This window comes from Trichosurus vulpecula, chromosome 3, assembly GCF_011100635.1.
Source record: "Trichosurus vulpecula isolate mTriVul1 chromosome 3, mTriVul1.pri, whole genome shotgun sequence".
In the NCBI taxonomy this organism is placed as follows: Eukaryota; Metazoa; Chordata; class Mammalia; order Diprotodontia; family Phalangeridae; genus Trichosurus; species Trichosurus vulpecula.
In genome coordinates, this window is record NC_050575.1 from 421,252,242 (window position 1) to 421,267,333 (window position 15,092).

General features: G+C 47.7%; 1 protein-coding gene across 1 annotated transcript in view; it reads right to left on the reverse strand.

The window, feature by feature from the left end:
- Nucleotides 1-12,850, reverse strand: part of TET3 (tet methylcytosine dioxygenase 3) — a 132,700-nt gene extending 119,850 nt beyond the window's left edge. The window contains exon 1 of the mRNA XM_036751442.1: nucleotides 12,539-12,850. Coding sequence (XP_036607337.1) covers nucleotides 12,539-12,850 — 312 coding nt within the window. The remainder of the gene's footprint in view (nucleotides 1-12,538) is intronic.
- Between the last annotated feature and the right edge of the window lie 2,242 nt (nucleotides 12,851-15,092).

The window sequence follows — 15,092 nt, forward strand, 5'->3', positions numbered from 1 at the left end:
TTCCTTTTCTATAAGCCCTCAAATCATCTTCTTAACTCCTGCAATCAATTCAGTGTATCCTTCCCCCTCCCAGACCTAAAAGGCCCCCACATCACCAGGTATCTCCTTTGCCTCAGTCTCTGATGAAGAGGTAGGGCTTCTCACCAAAGGCAAGGTTTTGACTTATGGCCTTAAGCACATAACCCCTTTGATCACTCTGCCCTGATGTCCATCTTTAGCTTCCTCTACCGGCTCCTTCCTTGGTGACCACCAAAATACCCAGGCCTCTTCTATTCCTAAAAGGCCTTCACTAGTACCTGTCACCCTCTCTAGTTAACCTCCTACATCTCTCTTCTCCAGTCTCTTCTATACAGTGGCTAAAAATCTCCCTGGCAGTGTTATTCCCTTATTCAAGAACCTTTTTCCAATGCTTCACTGGACACGACTGAACAACAACAATGAAGTAAACTTCACCAGGCCTTTAAAACCCTCAATGATGCACTCTCTTAATAATCTTTACCTTTCTAGTTTGACTTTTCACTCTTTCCCCTTGCAAAAGGTCCAAACCAGGGGTGGAGAACTTCATGTGAAGTTTGGATTCAGTCAAAAGGCCACATTCTAGGACCTAGAGGGCCACATGTGACATTGAGCCCACAGGTACCCCATCCCTGGTCCAGACAAACTGGATTTAAAACTCAGTTCATGTGCCACCTCCTGTCAGGAAGAGCCTTTCAGGTTCCCTTCTTGTCAGCACTCTCCCTCCTCAAAGGTACAACAATAAACTGAGAGAAATTGGGGTTGGAAAGACCTCATCCACTTCATACAATCCCCACCTGCAAAGGGATCCCTTCTACCAGGAGCTATGTAACCTGGGCTTGAAAATATTAAGTTGGGGGATAGGGTAATACTTCCCAAATTGGGGCAGCCCAGTCCACTCTAGAATGATTAACTGGAAGCTTTGCTTTTCATCCAAAGTTTGTTCTCAGCATCTTCTCCACATTAGTCATAGTTCCATCCCAAGCATCCCATTCCATCCAAGACCACACAACTTATCCAACCTGGCTTTCCTAAAAGAGTCTCTTCAAGTTTTTTGAGAACAGCTCTCATTCTCTGGCCCCCACAGGTTCTGGATTTCTGGTTAGGGGCATAAGACAAGCCTCCCTTCACCTCAGTTGCTCCAGGGCCTTGAAATGTGTTTTGATTAATCAGTGTTTATTAAAGTACCTACTATGTGTCAACACTGTTCTTCAAAGCTTGCATGTAATGAGCACTTCATAAATGTTGACTGAATCTACTGTGGTTTTTTTCTATAGTCTAGGTAGGTAGAGACACTGAAGCTCACCCATTTGCAGGTGTCCAGAATCCACCTCTTCCCTTTTGATCCACATTTGCCCATCTTCAACCTTCTGGAAAAGTTGGCATTCACCACCACTGCTTAAAAATGATGAATAGGAACCAAGCATAGTGGTGCCCATCTGTAATCTCACTTCTAAGCTGCTACAAAGAGTCAAGCCAAACAAGGGTCAGCACTAAGACTGGAAGCAGTAGGGGGGGAGCTCCCTGGAACAGCAAGTCATCAGGCTGCCTAAGGGGGGTTGACCTGACCTGGGTGGGAAATGGAGTAGGTCAAAGTTCCCTTGTCACTCAGTTAGTGGTCACTACACCTCCAGGCTAGGCAGGACAGGGAAAAACCAGTCCACCTGTATCTATTTGTGTACCTACAGCTATAGATTAGATTTCCTTGTCTCATCCATATGCATATTTACATGTGTGCATGTGTGTATATATCATGTGCATACACATAATCACACAGACATGTATGTATATACATGTATATAATACTGTGTGTATATACATTGTATGAATAGGTGTATAAAACATGCATTATATATGTGAATGCATAGAACATATATAATATGTGTGTGCTTATGTATGTGCACATGTATGCATGTGTATATGTATGTATATAGTAAGTCTGTTCTCACTTCTGCATGTTCCTTCAGGGCTTAAAGATTGTGTCTACCCTAGCCTTGATCACTGAACACATTTAATAAGACCAGATACTTTCAGCTGAATTTAACAAATTGACTAAGCCCTCATACCCTCTATATAAGGCCCTGTCCTAGGTGCTGAGGGACATACACAGAGAAATAAGGCAGTGTCTTGCACTCAAAGCACTCACAACCTTGCTAAAATCTTAAATGCAAAGATCCACTTGCAAGAATGCCAAAGAGACCCTAAGAAATCAATGTGAGAAACAAGTGACCTGTCTGAGTGTTCAAAAAAAGGGGAAAGCATCTTCAGCTAGGTGAATCAGGAAGGCTTCATAGTATCAGGAGAGAAAAGATGTTTGCAAAAATAGCATTGATAAGTCACAGAAATACAAATTTAAACAACTGTGAGGTACCATCTCACACTCATCAGATTAGCTAAGATGACAGAAATGGAAAATGACAAACACTAGAGGAGATGTGGAAAAATTGGGACATTAATGCACTGTTGGTGGAGTTGTGAACTGGTCTAACCATTCTGGAGAACATTTTGGAACCATGACCCAAAAGCTATTAAACTGTGCATGCCCTGTGACCCAGCAATTCTGCTACTAGGTCAAAGAGATCAAAGAAAAAGGGAAATACGTACAAAAATAATTATAGCAGTTCTTTTTGTGGTGGCAAAGAATCAGATACTGAGGGGATGCCCATCAGTTGGGAAATGGCATATCTATGCTGTAAGAAATGATGACAGGGATAGCTTCAGAAAACTTGGGAAGACTTATATGAACTGATACGAAATGAAGTGAGTAGAAGCAGGAGAACAATTTATATAGTAACAATAAAGCTGTAAAGATAATCAACTGTGAAAGACTTGCTAACTCTGATCAGCACAAATTAGGGCCCACCACAATTCCAAAGGACTCATAAAAAATGCTCCTCACCTCCCTATGGAGAACTGATGGACTCAGAGTAGAGACCAAAACATTTTTTTTCTGTTTCTTTTTCTTGCTTTTTTTTCCTGGAACAAGAATAATGTGGACATTTGTTTTGCATAACTTCATATTTGTAATGGGTTTTGTATTTCTTGCCTTCTCAATGAGTGCGGGAGGGGATGGGAGAGGATCTGGAACTGAAGACAAAATAAAGTTGAATTAAAAAATGAAAATGGCATTGAAAAAGGTTTGATATCCAAAGATACCTAGGCAACAGACAAATAGCAAGCCATTCTCCATCAGATAAGTATTCAAAGGATATAATTATTTTCAAGAGAAGTTCCACAAAGAGCAAATATATGCTTTAATTTACTAATAATATGAAAAACTAAAAACTGAAACAACTTGAAGTTTCAACTCCCATCACATCTAGCAAACTGGCAAAGCTGATTGAAGATGGGAAGGATTCAGTGTTCGTAAGGCTGTGAAAAGCAAGGTACACCAACTGTGTCAACATCCTGGTGTCAATGCCTGTGGATTCAGAAATGGATGAAAAAACTATGGCACGGTAATGTAACGGATAGGAAATGAGTGAGGACTTCGGGAAATACGGGAAGATTTATATTAGCTAATGTGGCATCAATTAATCCAACAAGATGAATTCTTCCCACTATATTTACAACAATATGAATGAAAAGATCCTTAAAAGAAAGTGGAACAGAGAATAATTGGAAAACCCAGGGAAGAGCTAATGAAACATATCTGGCCTCCCCTGGTCAAGGCAGAGAAGTGGAGGACTATTCTACAGAATGTTGTAGACAGTGTCAGAATTGATGACTGTATGGAATGTTTTGTTTAATCAGTTCAATTTAGAGGGGTGTTGAAATGCAGAAGGGAGTAAGCATTTAAACAGCACCTACTATGTGCTATAATTTCCATTTTACAGTTGAGGAAATTGAGCCAGACAGCCATTAAGCAGTTTACGTAGGTCACATATCTAGTTAGTGTATGAAGCCCATTTGGGACTCAGGTCACTGCTCTATCCACTGTGCCTCCAGCTACCTTGAAATGACTAAAGATAAAAGGTATTCATAAACTGCTTATAGTCCAAGTGTGTATAGGGGTATTGTGCATGTGTTTAAAGAGGCTACAGAAGGTACTTAGAATTTCTGCTTGGTCTTGAATCACATGTATGGTGATCTCTGTCTGTGAAATTAGGGGAAGGCATTTTAGACATAGGGAACATCTAAAGAATGAGTTGTCAAGATTGGAAAATGAAGAAAACAGAGTTGAAATTCCCAGTTCGCTCTTAGCTTCTCTAAGATTGACTTTTCTTCTCTGGGAGACCTTTGGTTGGGGGAGGGGAGAATGTCCCCAGAGCACTTCAATGGGAGCACATGGGACCGATGAAGGGGAGGAGGCTAGCCAGGTCTAGGCCAGTGAACAGTAGCTAGCTGTCCTTCAATCTCCTACCAACACTTGCTGTTTTTGCTACACTTTCCACTATGAGAATCCCTTAAGAAATGCCAGGAGCAAAAGAAGAAAAAGAAAGCAAGACCATGGCTTTCTGCTTCCTGCCACAAAACCTGTGCTCTCTCCACTCCAAGTCAGGAGCCTGGCCCTCCTAGTGTTCTTGCTCCACAGGTTTAGATGGGGCTTTTTATTGTCAACATTTTCCTCCCAAGCCTGTCTTTTCTGGTCTCCCTGTCACTCTGATACTGGAACCTGGTCCTGCTGCCTCTTCTCTTACCCTGCCCCTGCCCCCCAACCCCACCCCAAGATCTACCTAGAGGAGTCAGAAAAAAAAAATCAGTCAATTGCTTCCCTTCCCCAAGCCCCAAACTGATTCCTCTATAGAATGAGGTGGGGGGCGGGAGTGGGGGGGAAGGTAGGGGTAAGGGAAGGGAGGTGAGTTGATGATCTATTTCCATCTCTACCATTCTGTGATGCTATCCTTACACATCGGCAACCCCTTTGTGTGTTGCCTTGGGCAACTTTTCCTCTTTCCCTCATTCATTTAAACTCAATAAACATTGATTGAGTCTATACTATGTGTGAACACTTTTCTAAGGCTGAGGATAAAGAAGCACTCTCCCAGAGAGTGAAGCTTACATTCTCTCAGGGGAATGCATCACACAAACAAGAAAATAAAGAGGAAACATGAAGTGATTTCTAGGGGAAGAGGACACTGAGGGATGACTGGGGAGGAGGGGGAATGGAAGGGCTCCATGTACTTGATAGCCTCAGATTTGTGCTTTGAAGAAAGCCGGAAATTTGAAGATTCAAAGGTGAGGACAGAAGACACTGTAGGCTTATCTTTGTAGGAGCTGAGCTCAACCAAAACTGAGCCATGTAGTTACAGGGATTCTATCTTCCTTATTGGGATTCCACAAAGTGCATGGGATACAAGGTTCATTTTTGGAAGCTTCCCTTCCCCCCTTTCCTCTTGCACCATTTTCCCTTCTAAAGTCTCTGGCCACTGGCTTGTTGGCATGCTTCCTCTTTCCTGTATGAACTGCCCCACAGAAGTCTAGAGTTTGTGTCTGACTCCACTGAGAATGTTCCATCCACCCCCAATTATTAGAAATTCAGGTGCTGACAATCTTTTCTGATTTCCTCCTTCACTTCATCTACTAGTTATCCCACCAGTCAGAAATTAAATCCCAAGTGGAAGTTCTTCTTATTACTTTCTTTACATTTCTGGGAGATAAAAAGCATTTACAATACTTATCAGATGCCCCTGCCTCCAGCAAATGTCTAAACTGGCCAAATGCCCCAGAACCATCTTATCTTGCCACCACGGTGGTTCTGTAGTAGGAAAAAACCATCTATGCCTTGAACTTGGTCATGGAGTTTGCATTATTATTGTTACAATAACACTTGGCTTGTCTCTTTTTTCTTCACCTAAATTAACTCCCCCTGAAGCCTACATCTACAGGGCCAGGAATACAGGTGAAAAAATCCTCTTCTGCCAATGTCCAGCTCAGGTGCCCCCTTTCCTTCCATGACTCTTTCCCCACCAGCCAGCAAAAGGATCTGAGGATCATACCTCAAGTTTTCCTACAGCATTTCATTGAGATCTATTTGCCCCAACCTGTTGTTTCTTATACCTTCTATTTTGCTGATTCTCATATATCCTCTATCCTTTCTCTAGTTCTGAAATTCTTAACCTAGGGTCTATTTTCAATGCATAAAAGATGAACAAACAGAGAGCAACTAATTAGTTCAATAGCATCTATTAGGGGCCTACTGTGTGTCAGATGCTGTGCTGAATGCTAAGGATACAAAGAAAGAGAGAAAATGGTCCCGACTCTCAAGAAGTTTACGTTCTAATGGGTAGACAATGTGCAACTCCTCTTCTGGATCTGATTCTGAACCTTGAGCAGTTACTGGTTGCTGAAGGAGAAACTGTGAGAATCATTTTAAAGCGACCACTCCATCTTAGGACACGGGAATGAGGAGGAGGACCCAGGTTGTCTTCTGATGTGCAACAGACTTTCAGAGTGCACAGTTTTCAAAGATTTCAGTTTATGGACAGGTAAGATTGCCTGGCCTATGATTCCATGGGAAATCTCCAGGAGGAATAGGAAGCACTCCAAAAATGGAATTTTGGAGAAACCCAGAACAATTCAGACATGGAGGGGGAAGAAGGAGAATTGCCTATAGACCAATGTGGTAACAGAGGGTGAATATAAATGGTAAGGATGATCTGGTAGGAACACTGGGCGTCAGGCCTGCTCAAATATCAGTGAGTGAAGGCTGGCAAGGCAAACAAGGACAGACAACAAGAAGGGGCGCCTGTTTGTCCACGTATAGAGGAAAGATAATCAATGAAGAGAGAAGCCCATTGCTTAGGGTGGAGGAATGGTGATAACTGGTGATGGCGGAAAGACAAAAATGGATAACGCTTAGTTTGCTTCTTTTCCCAGCCCATGAGAATGACTTTTTGAGTGGAAAAAATAGCACAAATATGCTGTGACTTAAGTGTTGAAGGCCAAGTAGGGAGATATGGGCTAATCGGCCACCCTCAGGTCTGCAGATTGGATCATGAAGCCACGTTGTAAATGAAAGATAAAGAAGGAATGAAATGGGGGCAGCTAGGTGGTATGGCAGATAGAGCACTGGCCCTGGAGTCATGAGTTCAAATCCGGCCTCAGACACTCACCAGTTGTGTGACTCTGGGTAAGTCACTTAACCCTGATTGCCTCCCCACAAAGGAAGAAGGAATGAGATGCCACAGGATGGGAGAAGAACATGCATGAAAAAATGGAATATGGTCTACAAACTATAAGTCAGTGAGATGGACCTTGATTACTAGCAAAATTCTGTAATGTGATACATGGCACACAAAATAATGACTTGGTCATCAAGTGGGGAATGGCTGAACAAGTTGTGGTATATGAATGTAATGGAATACTATTGTGCTATAGGAAATGGGGAAGATACGGACTTCATAATAACCTGGAAAGACCTACATGATCTGATGCTGAGTGAGGGGAGCAGAACCAAGAGAACACTGTACACATATTGATTCTGTGATGACTAACCTTGATAGACCTGGCTCTTCTCAGCAATACAAGGCTCAAAGACAGATCCAAAGGACTCATGATGGAGAGAGCAAGCTACATCCAAAGAAAGAACTGTGGAGTCTGAATGCAGGTTAAGGCAAACTATTTTGCTCTTTTTTTCTCTTCTTTTTTGGTTTTGTTCCTTCTTTCTCATGATTCATTCCATTGGTCAAAGTTCTTCTTTACAACTTGACTATTGCGTAAATAAGCTTAATGTGACGGTTTATATAGAATCTGTATCAGACTGCATGCTGTCTTGGTGGGAGGGGGGAGGGGAAGGAAGGGAAGAAAATTTGAAACTCAAGAACATGTAGAACTGAATGTTGTAAGCTCAAAATAAAAAATCTAGTTAAAAAAAGAAAAAAAAATGGCTTGGGCCCTTGGTAGAGAGTCACTGTGGCTTATTGGATAGCTAGAACAGCCTAGAAGCCAGGAAGACCTGGGTTCAAGTACCACCAAAGACTCATGCTGACACTGTCAGACCTCTAGATGAGCGGCATCCAATTCAAATAGAAAGAGGACCACTTATCCATGCATAAGGACCCCTGTGAGCTGCAGGATTGCTCAGCTTTAATACATACCATTATCTGCTTTATTATAACTTTATTTTGTTAATAGTTCTCAATTATGTCTTAATGTGCTCCAGGCTCACTCCACAGTGCTGCGGATGCTGAGCAGGCAGTGCATGAGACCCATCTGCTTCAGGCAACTCCTGAGACTCTAAACCTCAGTAGAGGGAATCTCTTCATCCAAGCTCTTCATCAGAAAGAAATCCAGATCCAGTCACCAACTCCCAGACTAGACTGCAAGAGCAGACAAGGCCTAGAGGATAGTGCCTAATAGGCCTGGCAGACAATACCATTAGATGCTGTCAATCTAGTATTGTGACCAGACCCCAAAGGTAGAGTCATTGATACATCTGTGTCAATTTGAAGGGATGTCAAGAGTCCAGGGCCCTTTGACTCATTCTGCTCAACATTGCTAGCAGGACTTGACAGGGCACTCTCATCAAATTTGCAGGCCACATAACCTCAGGTAGGGTGGGGAGACAGCCAATACACACACCTCATGACTGGTTGAATGTAATAAAATAAAATGCAAGAGGGATAAATGTAAATTTGGACACTTGGGTTCAAAGATTCAATCAATACCAACCAGAAGAAGTGTGTAGACAGAGGCTTGTCTGACAAGAATCTTAGACCCAAGTGTCTCAGGACCGTGTGATATCAAAGCCAAAAAGACTACAAACATTTTAGGTGGCCATAAAGAAAGGTACAGCTTTCTAGGAAGGAAGAAGCCACATTCTCTCTGTCCCCTGCTCTGGTCTGATCAGTCCTTAAAACAGTGGTCATTTCTGTGAGCCTCATTTTAGGAGGGGCATAGAAAAGGTGGGGAAAAGCTGGAGAGCAGCTAGGAGGGCAATTAGGGCAGTTAGCAGACTGGGGATGGAAGTATCTCTAAAGGATTTGGAGGGTAAGGGGTCAGTCTAGGAGAGAAAACCCAAGATGACTATAGTGCTGATCCACAAGCAGGGGACTAGAAGATCTTTGAATGCAGGCAAGGGCTGGGTCCTTTGCTCTCGGTCTCTTAAGTCTGGCTTTCAGTTTTTCTTAAAGGAATGTATGTTATCACAGATGGGTGAAGGGAAGTGGCTAACTGTCCCAATGCGCTCTTCCCAAATCAGAATACCTCTACAATACATACAGCATTGACTTTGGAGCAAGACATTTTTGGAAGTTGAGCAATAAGCCTTTAGTCAACACCTGTTGTATTCCAGGCACCGTGGTGGGTATAGGGGATACAAAGACAAAAGTGAAATCGGGCCCTGTCTACTAACCCTAATCCCCAAAGTGGGTTGGGCTACTCTGGGGGAGGGAGAATACCCCTCAGTGGAGTCCTTCCACCAAAGAAAGAATGCTCATTTCCCAGTTAAGTTGGCTGGAGAGACCTTTTTTCAGATTCAGTTGGACTGGCAGCCTCTGAGGAAGGTCCCTTCCAACCTGATTCTTTACTATTGCACCACACATATAATTTGAGGCCTGTTTCTATATGGATCATATGCCTCGGGTTAGGGCAAAGCCTTCCCAAGGTCTGGGCCCTTGATTTCATTGTCTTTGTCTTTGTATTGCTCCAAAGCCCAGAAATAGGCATCTACTTAAAAAATGGCAGTGAAATCAATAGTGGTAGAGAGGGCTAGGCTGGGCAGAGGGTAAGGAGGAGGAATTAAATCTGGTGAAGCAAATTCCAGAGATTCAAAGGACAGATCTAGGGCTGTCATTTACCCAAGGCTTCTAGGAGTGAAGAAAGGATGGTCCTCTCCTTGGGGATTGATCAAACAAAGAAAAGTGACCGAGAAGGATCATGGTCCAGAGGAAGGGACACAGGCTCTAATCAGAAGACTCAGCTTCCCTAGTCCAATCATTCTGGAGAACAATTTGGAACTATGCCCAAACGGCTATAAAACTGTGCCTACCCTTTGTCCCAGCAACACTACTGATCGGTCTGTATCCCAAAGAGCAAAAAGAAAAGGGAAAAGGATCTATTTCTACAAAAATATCTATAGCAGCTTTTTGTGGTGACAGGAAATCGCAAAAAGAGTTGTCCCCAACTGCGGAATGGCTGAACACATTGTAATGCATTGTACAATTGTGCTAGAAGAAATGAACAGTAGGAGGTTCAGAAACATTTGGAAAGACTTAGATGATCTGATACAAAGTGAAGTGAGCAGAACCAGGAGAACATTGTACACAGTATGGCAACATTGTATAATGATCAACTGTGAAAGATTTAGCTACTCTGATCAAGACAATGACCCAAGACAATTCCAAAGGGCCCATGATGAAAAATGCTAACTCTGAATGAAGATTGAAGCATACCTTATTTTAAACTCACTTTATTTTTTAATATTGTGTTTTCTTTTGCAACATGGCTAATATGGAAATATGTTTTGCATGACTTTACATGTATAATTGATATAAAATTGCTTGCCTTCTCAAGGAAGGGGGGAGGGTTGAGAGGGAGGGAGAGAATTCAGAACTCAAAATTTTTAAAAATGATTGTCAAAGAGATTTTTTTACATGTAATTGGGAAATGTTTAATGAAATAAAAATAATTTTAAAGAAAATAGACCCGGGTTTCATTCCCAGTTCTGAAATTTACTAGGTGGATGTGATCTTCCATGGACAAGTCAATCAACCTCCTTGGGCCTCAGTTTATTAAAATGTAAAATGAGGGGATTTAAGGACTTAAAGTTCCTTCGAGTTCTAGAACTGCTGCCAGCTGTGAGACTCAGAACAAGTCACTTGACCTCCCTGGGCTTCAGTGTCCTCATCTGTAAATTGAGGCAGGGCCTCGGGTTTCCTCCAGCTCTTAATCTATTATGAATGTTCCAGATCCAAGGGCTGGCACATAGTAGGTGCTTTCACAAATGCTAGTTGAGTTTAAGCAAACCTGCTCTAGATGGCAGCACTGAATGGTAGCCCCAGGTTTTGAGAGAGCTAAGATTGATCTGGGCATCTGCTTTAAACCTAGATTGGAAGCCTGGGGTACAATCTCACCATGTAGTTAAACAGACAAGTAAAAAATTCAGATGCCAAGGGCATTGCCCATCCCAGCAGGAAATACCTCTTTCTAGATTTCTCTTGCCAAAGGAAGGGAGTGATTAGCAAGAGGGCCAGGGCTGCCCTAGTACCACCCCTAGTCCAATTTCTCTGGCAGGAAGGTGCCTCCTGGGCTCTTCTCCTAGCAGAGCCCTGTATATTTTAGCTCCCAAGTGGCAGGAGTCCCCCCTAAGATGGCTAAGCTGCTCTCGAAGTCCAGCCATGGAATCCCCAGGCCAGGGCTTCATTGGACAGTCCCTTCTACTGCTGTCCGCTCTAGTACTTCCCTCTCAAGGTCTACCAACTCTGTCTGTAGCTCCCGCCAAGCCTTCGCTGTCAGGATTCCTGCCGGTCACAGTAAGTACATTCCAGATGGGAACTGGGTACAAGAGACAGGGCAGGATGATGGAAGGCCTGCCATTGTTTGAAGTCCTTCTCATTCTCCTCTCTATTCCCTATCCTTAACCATCCTCTCCCCCACAACCCCCCCCCCCAACCCAAGTGTAGTTTTAGGGCTCAAAAGGACTTCAAAGCCCATCTGCTTGGAGGACCATGGAGGTGGAGTGAGAGGGACTAACCCCATTTTGCAGATGAATTACAGGCAAGTTAAACGTTCTAGCCAAGTCCCCCACAGGTAACAAGCCAGGCCCTCCAAATTCAGCACTTTTTTCGTGCTGTACCTACTATGTGCTAAGGCCCCATGTCTAGGACTTCTGAGATGGAGAGAGGGATGGGATAAAGACAAAAAGCCTATCACTGACACAGCCAGAGTAGACTGACACCCTTGGTGGAAGGTGGGGGTGACTGATATTCCCCAGTTCCCAATTAAAAGCCCCACCCCTTGTGGGAGACCCCAGAAAATGAGGTGCCCTGGTTTTACAGCTTTCCCTCCCCTGAAATTGGCATTAGATGTCCACTCAAGTTCAATTGAAGGTCTTGACCCCCCCAACCCCTAATATTAAATGAAAACAGCATTGTCACTGGGCATCCCATCCCCTCCCAGTGGCACCAGCACCTGAAGTCACCAGCAGCAGGCCACCTCAGGTTTTCTCACCAAGAAGGGAGAAACCAAGAAAGCTGATTGCTTTCTCCCCCCAACTAAGTTAAGGGCAAACATCAAAGAAGAGGCTAATGGCTAACAGCTGTCCAAGATTAAGTGGCTGGGCAGGGAGTGTCAGGCTTTTTTGCCAGATTGTTAACCCTGCCATGGCTGCTGGAAACCCCCCAGATGACTTTTCCGACACGCTCCAAAGGGCCACCCAAAGTTGGCCCAGTCAGCCTGTACCAGGGATCCCTTTTGGAGCCTTCCTTCCCCCTGAGTCCCATGCCAGGCAGGACCTTTCCAGTGCCACACTCCCGCCATGCCAGATGGGACTTTTCAATGCACCTGCTCATCCCAAGGAAGGCGATGCCCCCCAGCGCAATGCCAGTGGGGCTCTTCCCTCTCAGACTGCCAGGCAGCTTACCTCCTTAAGTAGGCTGGCTTTCTTCTTCAGCAGCTCACACTTTCGAAGTTTGCAAATCTGGTGGGTCCTCCGATTGGTGCAACTGGTACATGCCCCGCAGTTTTCCAGTCTCCGACAAGGCTCACACATCCCGCATCTTTTTCGCTTTTTCCGGCCATCTCCACACCCCCCAGGCTGCTGCTCTGTGCTCCCTGCCACCCCAGTGGGGAGCCCAGGCCCTCTGAAGCTCCCTGGCATCACCTTGCCCTGAGGGAAGTTGGGAAGTCCCGGTGGTTCCGGCTGGACGCGCACTGGCATCTGAAACTGGCTCATAGCACCGTCAGGGTAGGGGGCATAGGACCTGCTGCCAACACTTCAGGTAAGGGCCCCCCACACCTGAAGTCAGGAGAGTTAAGCTGCCCGAGCTGCCTGCTGTCCACCAGGCTTCCTTACAAGCTCTGCTTCTCTTCACCTTCTGTGGCCCACTAGGGTCTGGCACAGCTGGGGGCCACTTTCCCACTTGCCAGGGCCTGGGATCTGGGGAAGGATACCAGCAGCAGCCTCCCGGGGTGGTATCATTCTGACCCTAGGTGCTGTCCTTCACCCTCCCTGAGGGGTACCAGGGTACCAGGTGAGGAGGCTGGATGGGGAGAGGGGGCTGGTAGGTGGGAAAGGGAGGGGAGGGCTTCTCAATGGGGGTGGGGTTTCTCTTCCAGGAACCAGGATGAAGTAGAACGAAGGTGGTACAGCCTGGGAGAGGAACAGAGAGAGAAGTGGTGGGGGGAGAGGCTCATCACCTTGAGATTAGGGACTTTACCAAATCCTTTTCCTAATTCGGGGGAAGGGCACATGACCAAACCTAGACTAGACTCGTACTCTCGGGTGGGGGGGGGGGCAGGGAGGAAGGAGGAGGGACCAATATTTACCAAAGGTTCAGTTCAAAAGTGGAGGGGGGAGGTGGGGAAGGCTCCTCCCCTTGTGGAAGACTTCTGAGGAAGTTGGGCCCCTAGGAGCCTTCAACAGCTCTCCCCCCCACCCCGAAATTCTCCTTGGGGTGGGGGTGGGGATGCCCAGGTCTACCGGCCTTCCCCACGGGGTCTCAGTAGTTAAAATTAAAAGTTTTCCTAGAGCTGGAAGGCACTGAAGGGCTAGGGGGTTTCTGCCCCTCGCCCCCGGGCGACTGTGGGGGTAGGGATCCCCCCTTCCAAGGCCCCGGCTCCAGTGCCTGAGTGCAACCCGCCCCCCCCCAGTCCTGGAGCCTTCTGCCTGGCCCCGAGAAGCAGCACAGGGAACAAGGGTGCGGGGACGGCGGCCCGGTGCACGGGGCGCAGAGGGCTGGAAGGGCCAGCCGCCGCGCGCTGCAGCTGCCACAGCCGCCGCTCGGGCTCCTTTGTTCTGGGAACTCGGCGGCGGCTCGGGCTCCCGGCGGCTTCCCCCGCCCCCCGCCCGGCGCTCCCCACCCCTCCTGCTTCTCTTCCTCCCCTCCCCTCCCCGCCCTGGCTCCGCTACACTGTATCTCTCCCGCAGCGCCCCCGTGCAACAATGTAGCGGCCGCCGCCACCTCCCCTCCAACCCCCCCAAGCCTGGCCCGGCTGCCCGAGCCGGGCTAGGTTAGGCTAGGACGCCGCAGCCGCCGCCTCCCCCGCCCCTGCTCGTCCGGCCCGCCTGCTCACCCCGCTGGCACCGGGGCAGGGTCGTGCCCCGAGCCCAGTCTCGACTGGGGCCAATTCCCCGGCCCCCTCCCCCGCGGCAGCCGGTTTGCCTGCTTGCCTGCCTGCTCCCCCAGCTCCCGGCCCCCGGCCCGGCTCGGCCCAGCCCCCCTCCTTCCTTCCCCCCTCCAGGGCCTCGGAGCCTCCCCCTCCCCCAGCCCGGAGCCGGAAGAGGACCGACTGCACCGACCTGCCCGCCGCCACCGCCTCCGGGGCGGGGCACACAAAGGGGGGTGGTGGAGGAGGAGGAGGAGGAGGCGGCGGCGGCGGCGGCGAGGCTGGGTGCTGGGCTCAGGGCGGGCGGCAGAGCGCCGGCCGGCCGGCCGCGGGGCAAAGTTTCCGCAGAGCCACTGCCGCCGCTACTGGCGCCTCCCGGAGTCCCCGGCGCCGCGGGTTAGAGCCTCCCCCCAGCGAGGGCCGTGAGCTGGAGCCGAAGCGGGAGCGGGAGCGGGAGCGGGAGGAGGTGGGGACCGCGGAGGTGGTGGTGGTTGGTGGTGGTGAAGGTGGAGGTGGCGGAGGAGGAGGAGGAGGAGGAGGAGGAGGAGGAAGCAGGAGCAGCGGCGGGGCAGAGGCGGCGGCGGCGGCGCGAGCTTCTTCGGGACTCCCCGCCCCCCGCGCGCCGCGGCACGTGCTCTCCCGGGGACTCCCCCGCCCGGGACGGCGCACACGTGCGACTCCTCCCGGGCCCCAGTGGCCAGCGCGCCCCCCCTCCCCCTCGCCCCCCTTTTCTCCTCCCCTTTGCCAGCTGTAGTTGGGAGGTCCCTTCCTTGGAGGAGGGGGGATGGAAGAGCAAGAAGAAGGGGGGAAGGGGAAGAGAGGAAACGGGGGCTGGGCCAAGCAGTGCACCTGCCTTGCTTTCCTTTCAC